Source organism: Perognathus longimembris, chromosome 21 (assembly GCF_023159225.1).
Source record: "Perognathus longimembris pacificus isolate PPM17 chromosome 21, ASM2315922v1, whole genome shotgun sequence".
NCBI classification, from domain to species: domain Eukaryota; kingdom Metazoa; phylum Chordata; class Mammalia; order Rodentia; family Heteromyidae; genus Perognathus; species Perognathus longimembris.
The window spans coordinates 11,345,091-11,360,195 of NC_063181.1; the positions used below are offsets into that span (position 1 = coordinate 11,345,091).

A 15,105-nucleotide genomic window follows, 5' to 3' on the forward strand; every position below is an offset into this window, starting at 1 on the left:
GCCTGGGTATCTACAGCATTTAGCTCACTAAGTCAATTAACTAGCTCTAAAACACACATCCCAAGTCCAGTGAGATTAATAGAGTCAAGTTACCAACCTGACTTTTTCCCAACCACACGTAAACAAGAGACACTCCCAGACAAAAAAGAAACTAACAAACAAAAACCAAAGCCCTATTATTAAGGAATTCATTCAATTCAATGAGAAATCTATTGAAAATTCAGTAACTCCTCCACAGAAGGAGAATTCTCTTTGTGTTGCCTTGGTAACTTGGTTAATTAATTTAACAGTAATTAAAAAGCACAACACATAAGCAGCAATCTTTTCTGGGGCTGGGCATAGAAGAATGAATGTATGGGCTCTTCAGGGAAAAAAGTAATGAATGTCACCCACCTTTCCAGTCAAATATGAAATTCTTGGAAATAGGCATCTGTGAAAGTTGGGAAGGTCTTACCTCATACCTTCTCTTTCTAGGTTAAAAAATAAACTCCTTTACACCTACAGATTTTTCTCTTTTTGACCCAGCTGTAAACCGCATCTCAGTTGCTATGGAAACAAATGCTGAAGTAGAAATGTAGTTGAAAAGAAATCTAAGACTAAAACTGATGTTAGCCTTTAGATTAAATAAATAACACTGTGTTTTTGACCCCTACCAGATGATATTAACTATCAAAAGGAAGTGTTTTTTTCTGAAGTACTTTTAAAAAGACCAGGCCCTAGTCAGTCTTTGTTAGGAGTTATTTGGGAGAAAAATTAGCTTTGAAGGAAGATTAGAAAAGATAGAACACCTAAATAATACAATATGTATTATACATAGACTTATAAAAACCACTTTTCCCTATGGGAACTTAAACAAGGTTTGACAACAAAAATCATTTAGCCCAAGTTAAGTAGTACACATCTAGCCAGGCAATGGTTGCTCTAATTTGAATCCTAACTACTCAGGTGGAGATCAGAGATGGGAGGAGCTAAGTCCTGGACCAGGTAAATCCAGGCTGGTCTTGGGTAAAATGCACAGTATTACATCAAAAATAGCTAGACTACCAAGGCAGCCAGAAGTATGGCTCAAGCAACAGAGGACCTGCGTAGCAAGCAGGAAACCTTCTTATGCTAGTACCTCCCAGAAGCAAGCTATACTTATGATATGGTGTGTGTGTCGTGTGCAGGGGAGAGAGAGAGAGAGAGAGAGAGAGAGAGAGAAAGAGAGAGAGAGAGAGAATATGAATTGACTGATTGATTCTGGGGCTTGAAGCCAAGGCTTGCTTAGCCAGGTGTTCTACTGCTTGGTCTATGCCTCAAGACCTTTCATTTCTGATTATTTTCCAGATGATTTCACTTTTTTCCTAGGCCAGCCTTGACAATGACAAGGATCCTCTTCTGTTTTGCGTCCTGCTTTTCTAGGAATGGTAGATACAACCATCACACTGGATGAGATGGGGCCTGGTGAGCATTTGGCCTTGAGTCACAAATTCTTCTGATCTCACTCTCCCAACTATCTAGTGCTTTGGTGTTGAGCCAATGTGCCCAGCAGAGATGCTATTTTTTATTTTAATTAATGATTATTTAAGAGACACACTAGGGTCCATAAATAAGTGTAGAGGGAGTCAGGAACATTCCTACCTATGGTTGGATGCTTTCATGGGACTGGGAAAAACAATTTTATCACTCAAAATTCTAAGTATATTTACGGAGAAAACAACCACTTGCCATTTTGACATAGTAAATAACAAATGCCTTTCCAAGTTCCTCGAGGATTCAATGCTGTGTAGTGTATCAGACAAGAAAAAACCTTTTAAACTAAGATTGAGAATATAATGTCAGGAGATTGCAGAAGGAAGAGCTTTATTATCTTGGAGGATAACTATACCAGTCTGTCATAAAATAAGTATAAAATAGAATCTTGCCTTCATTTAAACTTCTGTATTAGTAAATAGACATCCTGGCACATTTCAGCATTTAGTATTTCACAAACCTTAGCCATTTCTGAGCTCATTTTTAAAACCCACTGGTTTTCCACTCTTCTAGTTCCTTCTGTAATATTGATGAATTTGTTGCATTCATAAATATGAAAGTGGAGTGGATATTGTCTTCGTCTTTATAGAAATGTCTGGGAAGAAGTAACATAACTAGCCAGGTTGTAGACTAACTTGAGAGCCTTTCTTCCCCACTGATTTGAAACACACTGATCCTCAGTGATCTGTGTCAGTCAGTGCCAGTACTAAAGTCTTTCAACAACTGGGGCTTTCATCACCAAATTCAGTATTCGGGATGAGCTAGTTGTCGACTCTATCAATATTTAGGTACTTTGGAATTTCTTTTATGCCTGTTATCACGTTTGTTTTAGTAAACTTTAGAACCATTCTGTCATTTTAGTGCTGTAAGTAATGACAAGTACTTTTTATAAGATCTTACATAACTGGTTTAGGCCTTTTCTAAGCCATTTGACACATGACTGGCTATTATAGATTTCTAGTTATTTAATACTTACATTGCTATTACTTGTATCATTTGAACGTAAGAAAGTATCATATTGAAATTTCCCTCACAATGTAACTGTATTTCCAAAAATAAGTCACCTTCCTTTACAACATTAGTACATCATGGCTTTTACTTTTCAAATGATATTGATTGGTATTTCAAAATCTCCAGTGTTAAGTGGTTGGGATAACAGTGGGTGTGATGTTTGATTAGAATGCTTTAAATGCTAAGTATGATTATAACAATGTTCTGCAGGCTTGCAAGCTTAGTGTATAGGGTATACTGTATAGATCCTGGTCTTCTCCTCTGAGGAGTACTTGTAAGAGGAATAATAAAAGGACACAAAGCCAGAATATTTGAGGTAAGACAGAAACACATATAATGTCAGAAAGAGTCTGCCAGGGCCCCTTAATTCTGAATGCAACTTGGTTTCATCTGTGAATTAAACAAATGAAAAGTTTGAACTACAAATGGGGAAAGATTTCGGCTTTCCTATAAAACAAACTCGAATAAAATGTACAGGTAGACTACCTGTGATTACCATCATATACTTGCAATTTCAGTCCAGTAATCCTAGGAACTGTGACTATGTACATATAGTTCTGTATGGGTTCCAAAAAATATCAAAGGTGCGAAGCTGCCTAATGATAGGAAAAGATCTACCTGTAGGTACAAAATCTCTATTCCAAATATTCTGTAGAACGTAAGAGGCACATAATAACGGATATGTGCACAAAACATGCAAATGACAAGTAAATGAAATCAGCCTTGTACAAGTTCCTGTTAGAAGAGCATGTTAGAAGTCTGCCTTCCAATGTCCAGTTAGGTCACGCAGTATATAAACTGCTTTGAGAATGGCAGATATTTAGGAGACTGAGTCAGAGAAAACAGACCTTACGTTTTCTTTTACATAGCATGCTAGGAGAGGAGGACACAAAAGGAAAAACATTTTTCCAAATCAATCAGCAAGATTTTTACCAGAGATGTGCTTACCATGAAGATCTTTTGGCAAGCTCAAAGAAGCAGAACTTCAGAAGGTTTCAAAGAGACAGATGTCTAGAAAAGTCAAAAGAGAAAATCTTGGGATTGCCAATATCTAAGAGACATATCTAAGATCTAAGGTCCTGGTGTCTGGATGCCAGTGTCACCATTCTTCTGCTAAGCAATCTAAAAGTGCAGCACCAGTGCCAACCCTAACCCTTCTTTACTGTATCATTCGACACTTTTCCTTCCTCACAATACACTGCCAGCTAGGATTTATTTACTTGTATTCTTTTTCTCGACTACCCAACTAAGGTCTACTCAACTGAGCTTATTTCTAACACCCAGAAAGATGGCCAGCACATGGTAGGTACTCATTAAGCAAATCAAATATCAGATGTCAAATGTTTTATGAGTCAAAAGAAATCAGAAATGAAATATAATTCAATATAGAGTCCTCCAAGAATGAAAAAAAAAAGACTTAAATCTAATCCCTTCAAAGTTAAAATAAAAATAAAAAGCAGGCTTCTGCCAGGAGCCAACAGCTCATGCCTCTAATCCTAGCTACTCAGGAGATTGAGATCTGAAGGATTTTGGTGCCAAGTTAGCTGAGGCCAAAAAGAACTGAGGATGTGGCTCAGGTGGTCCAGTGCCAGCCCTAGCTATGTTCAAACTCCAGCACTGGGGGAGGGGGTGTGAAGGAGTGGGGGGACTTCCAAGGGAGCCTTACTGCCTAGGATTGATGCATAGACACCAGTGGCTTACACCAGCAAACATTATTACAATTATTTGATTAACACTTGGCTGAATGATAGCAGGGCAGCTGTCCCTGCTAAGATAAGAATATCCTCAGATATACAATCCTTTTAAAGGCAGTAAAAAAAATCAATCACTTTGCTTTTCATCTGTAAAAAGGTGTTAGAAGTAAAACACAAATATCAGTCATGGGGAAAAAGGGCAGAACATATATACTTATTTGCCTTACTGTTTTGACACTAGTTATAGAGAGTGAAGAGCTAGAAGAGACATCCTGACAAGCTGAAAAGGTTTAATGTGGAGAAAATGAGGGAGAACTGGTATACAAAGACCTTCATGACACAACAGGCAAAAGAAAAGAAGGGTATTTAATACAAGTTAAGAAGATTAACATGTGAGCTGGGATTACCCTCCTACCACTGTGGAAAGATTAAATACTAAGACACTTAACAATATTTGGCTATGGACCTTTACATTTAATTGATCAAAACTAAATTTAATTTAAACAATTTAATTTTCAGTCTGATACATCTTTAATTTTGTATTCTTTCTTTCATTTACTTATTTTATTTTTTGTAGTGCTGAGGATCAAACCCAGAGCCTTGTGCAAGCCAGGCAAGCGCTCTACTGCTAACCTACACCTGACACACTTAAAAAGCTCAGTAGCTCTAGTGCTAAGCCAGCATGGAGATAGCACGTTCCTCCAGCAGAAAGATGTTTGGGGCAATGCTTTACATTCTCCAACACCAAGATTCTCCTTTACAAAACACCCCCATTATTAGCAGCATCAATCTACTTCCAGCCAAAATTGTAAAACTACGTTTTAATAGCACATGCTGTGTTACTATGAAATCTTATTGCTTACCTAAATACATCACTTAGGAAAAGAAGATTTATGGTTAATCTGTATTTTCATGACATTTCTCACAATTAAAATGGAATTGAAAACTTGTTTTAGATGTACATTATCTATAACTGCAGGCAAATAACACTCGAGTTATAAAGTGATGACGGGCTCAAAATCAAAGAGGACCAAAAAGGTTTTCTGGACAGGTTTATTCAATATTTCTCAAGATAACACTGAAGAGTAGGCAAGGACTGACATCAGCCAAAGGAAAGAACACATGAGAATATCAATTGCCAGCCACATCAGAGCATTTCACACACATTCTACCAAACTTCAACAGACTGAGGATATTCAATTATTTATTCTCTACCACATTCCACAATTCTAATTCACAAATTTTTTCTGAGAAGCAATACAGAATAAACACAAATAAATTCAATGTACATCTTTCACTATGACAAGATACACATTGTTATTCATTATTATTTAAAAACTAGGTAATCAGAAGGTTAAAATGACCAGAACTCAATCCTGTTATACACACTGCTAGTAAAAGCAGAGTGCACTCCGGAATAGCAGCAGGCCTCATTCTGTTTCTCCTCATTTGCATGTTCTCACGCAAGTCACTTTCATTATTATCAGCTTCTTATCCACAAATAATGAGGAAGCTGAATAAAATAATAATACAAGCTCTAAATAACACAAGTGGCTAGCAACACAATCCAAAACACAATGAAGTTCAGGTAAACATAGCTAATATAGAAACTGTGGCTCAGACTACAACAAAATTAATTCCTATAATTCTCTAGAAAGATACGAGGGCACTAAAAATGCAATATTTAACTGCACTACTAAACTATTCATGAACCAACAGTTGTTGTCTATATTGTATGTAATATTATATTCTGATTCTCAAACTAGCTCTTTGGCCTACAAGACTACTCAGCTATGCAAAATATTCAAAAAGTTGCATATAGGATTTAAGAATCTATCCTATTGTTATAGTATAGACACACCAATCAAAAAGATGAGTGTCTAAAACTCAGAACAAAATAGAAGCGGTTATCTCAAAGTCACAGGGAAAGGGATCAAACTGGCACCAAAAATTATTCTTTTTTGCTACTTGGCTGGGGAGGACTATAAACGACCTAACCACTCCTGTAGTATTACCCAAGCACAGAGCACATGCACTGGCGGCCAGTTAGTTACCTGATACTATTAGGTGAGCCTTCACTTTTCAGATATGGTTGGAAAGCAGGGTCCAATCCCTGGAGTACTGAGAGCCATGAGTGCAATTTTTATTTTTTCTGGCAAAACATATTAGAAAAAAAGAGTGGATTAGGCCTGTACACTTTGTGTCAACTATGACCACATTCAATATTTAGCTTCTAATTCATAAGTTCTCTCCAAGGAGAATTAATTTACAAATTTCCATGGACTTCAGCAATTTCTCTAGCTACTACCAATTAACATGAATGCCCTCATTAATTACCCTGCTGTATGACACTATATATAACAATTGAGTAGCCCACTAAATATTCTCCCTAAAAAAGCCAATCCTTTGAAATGTCTTACATTTTCTTTTCTAGGTTAGTATGTTTTCATCCTATTTTTCTCTAAAATTCCTCCTATGATAGAAATAAAGTTTACAATAATATCTTCAAAAATTTACTCAAATATAATCTGAAATAAAATTATAATTCATTCCAACAAAACTTTCAATAACAAATCTACCTTTAATCACACCTTTTATGTTAACGGGGGAGTCCCTTTTATCATCTCTATAACTGATTTTTATATATTACTAAGAGAAAAATCACTGTCAACTAACTGTAAGATGCCTACAATGATTAGCTTCAAGTTTTCTGAAATGTTAAGACATGAAGAAAATGTTGATTTTAGGGTTGGTAAAAATAGCTCTATGAGTGATAAATGAACAATCTTTCCCTAAACTCCTACCATGTAACTGACATTAAGACTAGTACTATCACATGACAAAAATCATGATTCTTTAGGGAAAGTTCACATGCTCTTCATCTGTCCATTTTTTTCTCAGCTCCCAATCTCAGTTTAAGTCCTGATGCCTTCTGTGACCACTATAGTTCAATTCACCCCTTCTCTTTTCAATCCTACAGCTTCTCACATCACATACAATATGCTACTGGTATTCCACCATCAACACTGTCATAAGCATGCTTACACTCGCTCTATTCCTCTTTAACAGACACTGGTCTCCCCCCCCCCCCCCCCCCCAGTCCTGGGGACTTTCTGGGAGCTGTCCCAGAGCTTCTTTTGCTAAAGGCTAGCACTCTACCACTTGAGCCACAGCACCACTTCTGGCTTTATGTGGAAGTGAATCAAACCCAGGGCTTCATGCATGCTAGGCAAGCACTCTACCACTTAGCCACATTCCCAGCCCTTTATTTTCAATAACCATCAGAAAAGCTCACTAAAATTGACTAGAAAGCCAGAGGCCTTGCTCAAGTGGCAAAGAGCCAGCCTAGCAAGTACAAGGCTGAGTTCAAGTATCCATACTGCTAAATCAGCTGGATACTAGTCTATAGATCGATCTGTTAGCCTATGCCTGAAATCCTTGCTACTCGGGGGTAGAGGTTCAGCCAAGGCAGTCTGGGGCCAGCCAGGATATGAAAGCCCATGATACTCCATCTCCAAAATAACCAACAAAAAGCTAGGCTGGATACAGCGATCAGGTGGCAGAGAACCAAAACACAACAGGACAAGTATGAGGTCCTAAGTTCAAATTCTAGCACCAACAAAACGCACACACACACACAAATATAAAAGAAATACTGAATCAGTATTTATTTGAGTGATATCTAAAACATATTTTTTGTCTTCAATATTTTTTTGTTGTCAGAAATCACTGCATGCCAAGCAAGTACTCTACCACTGAGCTACACCCTTTAATTACAATCCATTCATCTTTCATATGAGCTTTACAGAAATAATTTTGTACTATGAAATACAAAACTAACTTTTTTCAAAAAAGCCTGAGTATTAGTCAGGTATAGTAGGTCCCCATCACCGCCAGATGTGGTGATAAATGGAGATAAATGTGAAATAAATGGAGGGCCACCACAGGCCAACCCAGGGGATGTTGGCATGTGCCTGCAATCCTGTAAAAGGTAAAGGGTGGGGGACCATGGCTCAACAAGCAGTTCAAGCAAAAACTCCAGACTCTATCTAAAAAATCAACTAAAGCAAAAAAGGGTGGACAGGGGCTGGGGATATGGCCTAGTGGCAAGAGAGATTGCCTCGATACATGAGGCCCTGGATTCGATTCCCCAGCACCACATATACAGAAAACGGCCAGAAGTGGCGCTGTGGCTCAAGTGGCAGAGTGGTAGCCTTGAGCAAAAGGAAGCCAGGGACAGTGCTCAGGCCCTGAGTCCAGGCCCAGGACTGGCCAAAAAAAAAAAAAAAAAAAAAAAAGGGTGGACAGGTTATCGCATAAGTGATAAGAGAACTTACCTAACAGGCACCAAGACCCTGACCTCAAACACCAGAAACATCAACAAAAATCCGTGTACTGAAGTTCACCAATTACTAATGAAAACACTATCTCCTGTCCAGTATAGCCACAGCTTAAATGAGTCATTGTGACTCTAATGCAAGTGCTTTTCATATTTAGAATAAAAGACAGTAATTAAAAATGTACCTATAGTCATAAAAAACTTAAATTAAAAGAAGCACCCATTCAGGACAAAACTTACAAACAAGTTAGGACTTGGAAACAACATACCCAATAAAGATCAGCACAGAACAGAACCACAACTGACAGGTGGCTGTGAGACTGAACAGGTATGGAATACTTCAGTGCAACTTCCAACCACTTGAGACAGTCCAGAATTTTCCATACAATCACACAACGATGTTTAGGATGCATATGCACTGCCAACAGAGTGACTAGAGCATACTAGAAATCAAGTTGTACACTCAACCCAACTATACAGCACACTTCTTTTGTAATATAATACACCGGCATCTTTGAATTATGAAAATGAATTGTTCACTCACACTAATTTTTCCTTTGGTCATGCTATGGTATATTATAATCACTATTTACCCTACTGAAGTACAATGCACTTTTATCTCCAAAAGCACTTGTCAGAATTTTAAAACATTACAGTTAGGTACATAGAAAAAAAAGCAATAAGCACTGATGAATAAAACATACTCTGGTTAAGAGTTTACCGTATCATAACCCCAATGTTCTTATGATTTTAAATATCCAATTCTGTTTGATTTATTTGAATGAAGAGTTGAGTATAAATTCATTTCAGAGAATATATAAATAAATAAAAACAATCTTCAAAAAGTAAGTAACTTTCCAGCTCATAGAAACACTGAATAAATCCCACTAGCCTTGTGTAGCTAGAAGCTTATATGATGTGTTAGTTACTACACAGGATATAGAAGGCTTTCTAGCATTACAGCAGGATTCATGGTTAAAGGATTATTCTATTCCATTATGTTTAAGATATAATTGTGATGACTTTTCAGTTCATCTATGGTATACTAACAATCCTCTCTTCTCTCATCACCTCCTTCCTTTTTATTTTTCTGTTTGAGAAAGCTCTCACAGAAGTGCTACTTAACTCATCCCAAAATGGCCTGTAAGTGGAAACTTCTGCTTCAACCTCCTATTAGGATTACAGGTGTGCAACCCTATACTAGACTTAATTTTTAATGGAATTAAAACCAAATCTTGGGATGATAAGATTGGGCTTAAGCTGATTTAAAATAAAATTTCACGTAAAGGTTTAATTCTAAAAGTTCCCCTTCTAAGTTACTTCACTATAGCTGCCCTATATTTGTACTGTTAGTAGCGGCTAAGCCACTCTAATTAGAAATGCTTGGCAACAAAAGTTATTTCTGGTTTTTTTGGATTTGAAATATTTGCTTAAACATGGTATTCATTTGCTTCATAATTACTTTATACAAATAAACTATAGGTGACTTTATATATTATTTTTAATTGCTTTGTGAATGAAAGTAAGCCTCCTAATATAGGGTTCTCATTTCAGATAGTCTAGATTTGCAAAATAGGGATGTCCAACCAACACACAGATGTGGAGGACACAGCTTATAAACAATGGGAAAGATTTAAGAGACTGACCCAGAAAAGCAACATTACCGCTTGACAAGCAGAATAAAGGGAAGCAGTAATGAAGCTCAGCAGTCTAGATAACAATAGAAAATAAAGACAAAGCATTGTAGAAAAAGACATGACATAAAGCTGTGTTCAATTGAGAATGTCTATGTTCAATGAATAACTAAAAGTCCAGCACAAACTGTAAAACTGCTGTAAACTGCCTGGAGCATTTTAATTTATATATGCCTTTTATCAAAGACCACACAGAATGGTTCACAAATTTTCGTCAGAATTTCACTAGAAAATTAAACTTCAAACTGCACGGAAACACCAGGTTCACACCAAGCCACGCAACCTGTTCCTGGGAGTCCACATGACGCTTGGAAAGTCCTGAACAATATAACCCAAATCATACAGTAAGAGCTAGCTGCAGCAAAATGGGACAATTCGCAGGAAGAGATCATTGTCACCTTCTTAAAAAAAATAGCAAAAACATCTAAGTAAAAGTACTATCCCAAAAGTTCATGGGGAAGCTGCATGAAAAAAGTCATATTCAGAGCCAGAAGACAGAAATTCAGAGATAGGCTGCAAAAGATGAATCTACAGGCAAACAGACACTGAACTATGAAACATCCAAGAAACATATGAAAGAAACAAGTGTGACCAGTCCTAATGGCTGTCTTCACTCCCATCACTTCCTAACTGGTGGAAATTTGTTTCCTTGAGTAATCTGAGTCTGTTCTTCACAACCACAAGCAAGACAACATAATCACTTCCCAGTGTTTGCCTCTACAAAGTAAAAAAAGCAATCTTCTGCTGACTGGGCATCTTTTGGAACAGATGTAAGCCTCCCTTTTCCTGTGACCACAGGTGGATTACATGATACACCTTCAACCCCACCCTCCTCAAAATACACACATTTGCACCCAGTTCCTATCAGCGTGCTCGGCGTGTCTCCACCATCTCACTGCTTGTGTGCCCTAGCAAGTTTTCACTTTCCTACACATGCTCTCATACCCTCCTACACAATCGCCCACTCTTAACACCAGTGACTCATGACCAAGCAAGCTGGATCCACAATACACTGGTTCGAGGCTGTATAGGAGACTCCGGGTAGGCTAGCAAGAAGTCTGACTTTCATAAATGTTCATTAGTAACCCAAACTGCCAGCCCTGCCAAAGAACACAGAGGCCTAAATACACCAAATACATGAAGCCATACCACCCTTGACATTAAGAACAACACTACTCTTTATTTTTGAACTTCAGAGAGTAAAACTCTGAAACAATATTATCATTTCAGATCCATAAATCTTGGCTCTTACTTAGAAGGGGCAGGGAACTCACTGAAACTCTATCTCTAGTTGCTGTGTGGTATTTAAAGGTTTGGAAACTTCTGTTAATTCTGCTCCCTAATCTTGTAAAAAATAAAACAAACAGAACAGCTAATCAAAGAACCAAAATTGATACAACTGAGTCTTCCATCTTTCCCCAAAATGACATAGAAGTAACACAATAAGGAATAGATCGCCTCATTTTTCCAAGTTATAAAAGCAAGTAATGGAAAAATGAAATCTCAGGGGTCAAATACACATTCACACAACTCAATACCACTTTTCATAATTAAGTGTATATCTGCTTTATTTATCCATGTTTTTCTAGAATGTAGCATGGAAATTCAAACAGGTCTAGTCTTGTTTACTGCACCTGATAGATTCCAGGTGCTACAAGAAACTCCAGACTGAAGCCAATTTCCGAATAAAAACTATTATCGAATGCGAGGGTTTTAAGCAACCTTAGAAATTAGCCAAATCATTCCTTTCTTTAGCAAGAGTAAGAAAGACGAGGCATGGCAAAATACATTAAGCAAGCTGAGAAGAAGACACATCAAATTTATGAGGCAGATATGGGCAAAATAGAATCAGTGAATACCACAACAGTGCATTTGAAAACATGAGAAATAAACTTCACAAATCTGCATACTTACATTAAGAAGCAACTCATCTTTTGTTTTAAGAGGAAAATTCTTATTTTCCTTCTCAACTTGTAAATCCTCTTCTCCATCTGACTGCACAGGAGGAAGTGATACACAGGAGGAAGAGGAAGACGAGGAAGATGATGAGGAAGAGGAGGAACTAGAACTATCTGAATCTGTTTCACTGCAGAGAAGAAAAAACAATGGCCAAGCATTACAACGATATTAAAATAAGATGATACAAATAGGAATTATCTACCCCATTTACTACTGCTGGTCTAATTCAAACACTCACGATGGTATTAGGATGTAGTCTTTAGTTCTCCAAGTAACATTTTTTCAAAATATTAAATATAAACCAGATCCACTTATTACTATTGTCACATGTCAGACATTTGAGTACAGTTAAGCATGTGACAATTACTGAGCCAGGGCATCCTCTTAGTCACCGATGAGGAGATCACTTACTTGCCAATAGTTTCTTTTCAGTCTTCAGACAACTTGGGAAATTCCTCAAAGCTGACAACTCTACTCTGAAAACTTCTTAGGCTTTAAAGAAATTCTGACTGGCTCTCCTAATCCAGCTTATTTTATGTGTGTTTACCCCTCTGCCAGAACTACAACAGGAACTTGGAGATCACAATCTTTTGGTTTGCTTGCTTGGCTGGTATTCTACCACTTGAGCCATTCCTCCAGCCTGGGTTTTGTTGTGTGTTTGTCAGTACCAGAGCTTGAACTCAGGGCCTAGATGCTGTCACTTAGCTTTTGATCTCAAGGTCAGCACTCTACCACTTGAGCCACACCTTCACTTCCGGCTTTTTGATGGCTATTTTGGAGAAGGGAGTTTCACAGACTTTTCTTCTAGGGCTGGCTTTAAGCTGAGATCATCCATAGCTAATCCTCCTGAAGAGCTAGAATTACACAAGTGTAACATCAGCACTTAGCAACTATGCGATTTTCAAGGGTTCCTTGCACAGTAACTCTTTCCCCTCTGTCATTTTTACCTGGACCACCTCATTTATTCCAATAATTTCAATCACCATCTTCAGGCACATGAACTCCTGAACCATCAGCCAGAGTATCACTATAGCTCTAGTGTCTGTCTGCATAGGGATGTCTTCCTTGTGACTAATTTACATATACCTCACACTTCTAACAAGTTAAAAACGAGAGAAGAAAAAGGGCATTTTCTTTATGAACCTGCTTTCCCCTTCCCCTTTCATTTCACTGCTTAGTCGTTCATTTAGTCATGGTACTTAAAACCCTGAAACTGCTTGAAGACTATTGGATTCCATGGCCATGTGGTCCAGTTCATCTTATTTCCACTATTTCAGGCTCTTGCTTCCTTCCTTTTATCTGAAAGTTGTCTAACCTATCCCAATGACACACTCCCTCTTCAGTAATCAGCTCTTATTTCTACCATTGCTTCCTTCACCTCTTCATAACCTCCCATCCTCATCACTTCACGCTCTTGCTTTGAAGGAACTATTTTTTACGCAAGAAAATCAAGTGAGAGTGCAAGCTCCTGAGTTCAAGCTGTGGTACCAGCACCAAGGGGAAAAAAATGACAGCATAACACATAGGAGAATTTCACACCCCCACATATACAGCATACTCAAAAGTATTTGTAGACAATGTTCAGTGAAATTCTTTAACATCCCAGATGTTGGAAATCCTTTCCACACCCCAAGGAAAAGACAAGGGTCGGAGAGTTGTATAAAACATACACAGAACACAAAATGCTAAACGACTATGAACTAGTGCTCCCGCCTAGAATTTATGAATGAGCCTGAGGGTGGAGAACCGACTTCGAAACGCAAAGTTCTTTCCATCTACCTCAATAGTAGTTAGGACCTGACGCAAGGTTCCAAAGTTGTAAGCGAGCTCAGTAAGGCAATGATCGATTATATTGTAGCTAAAAGTGACAACTTTTCCGGGTACCAAACATAGAAGGGAAGTGGTAACTGATCCTGTGAAGCTGAGATTCTCCACGAGACTGGTGGTGAATGGCAGAGGAGGAGCTGGAGGTCCCAGCTGCGAGGCCACACGTGCACCCGAGCATCAGCGGCCTCCCACCGTCCCGGGCCTCGGCGGGGATCCTCCGCGCGCCCAGGCCCGGGTCCACCCCGCGTCCCAGCTGCCCAGTGCTCGCTCCCCGCAGACCCCCCCCCACCCCCCCGACCTGTCTGAGTCCGAGTCGGAATCCGAGTCTGAGGAGTCCGGGAGCTGCGGGGCGAGCGCCGGCCGTGCGGGGTCCGGGCCGGGGAGGACGCGTGGAGGCTCCGGGGGCGGCGCGGGGCTCCCGACGGCCGCGGCGCCCGGCGGAGGCGGCGGCGGCACCCCGGAGGGCGGCGCCTCCAGGACGGGCTCGTCCAGGCCGTTCTCCCGCTGCGGCGGCGGTGGCCGGGACCCAGGCTCGGGGGCGGAGTCCGGACACGGATCCGCCAGGCCCGAATCCGCCAGGCCCGAATCCGCCGGGCCCGCACCGACTCCCAAGCCGGAGCCACTGAAATTCAGAGTTTCCAACTGAGCGGCCGCGGCCTCCACCACCTCCATGGCGACGCGCCCGAGACCCCGCCGGCCTCACGTTCCGGGCGGGCAGATGGACAGACGACGGGCGCGCTCCCGGCCCGCCCGGACGCGGTAGGAACCTCTCGGTGACCGACGCTGCAGCAGGGACGGCGACGAAGCTCCCGCCTTTCCCCGGTAAACACACGCGGAGCGGCCGGGGACACGCCCCCTTGCGTCACGCGCCGCACTTCCGGGAGCGCGTGTGACGTCACGTGACGCAGCGGCGCGCGAGCGCGGAGGGCGGGGCCCGCCCGCCGCACGCTGGAGTCCCTGGTCTAGGGGAAGCTCTGCTTCCATTCACTCCACCTCTTTGGAATTGAGTCTGAACGTGGGGCCTGAGCCGATTCTATTGAAAACGCATATGCCAGAAGGGAGCAAGTAA

At 40.1% G+C, this 15,105-nt stretch overlaps 1 protein-coding gene across 1 annotated transcript in view; it reads right to left on the reverse strand.

Annotated features, from left to right (window-relative positions):
• The window catches only part of Naf1 (nuclear assembly factor 1 ribonucleoprotein), a 28,837-nt gene extending 13,984 nt beyond the window's left edge, over positions 1–14,853 (reverse strand). The window contains exons 1-2 of the mRNA XM_048330660.1: positions 14,335–14,853; positions 12,165–12,336 (exon numbers count right to left, since the gene is read on the reverse strand). Coding sequence (XP_048186617.1) covers positions 12,165–12,336; positions 14,335–14,708 — 546 coding nt within the window. The 5' untranslated portion in view covers positions 14,709–14,853. The remainder of the gene's footprint in view (positions 1–12,164; positions 12,337–14,334) is intronic.
• Positions 14,854–15,105: the final 252 nt, after the last annotated feature.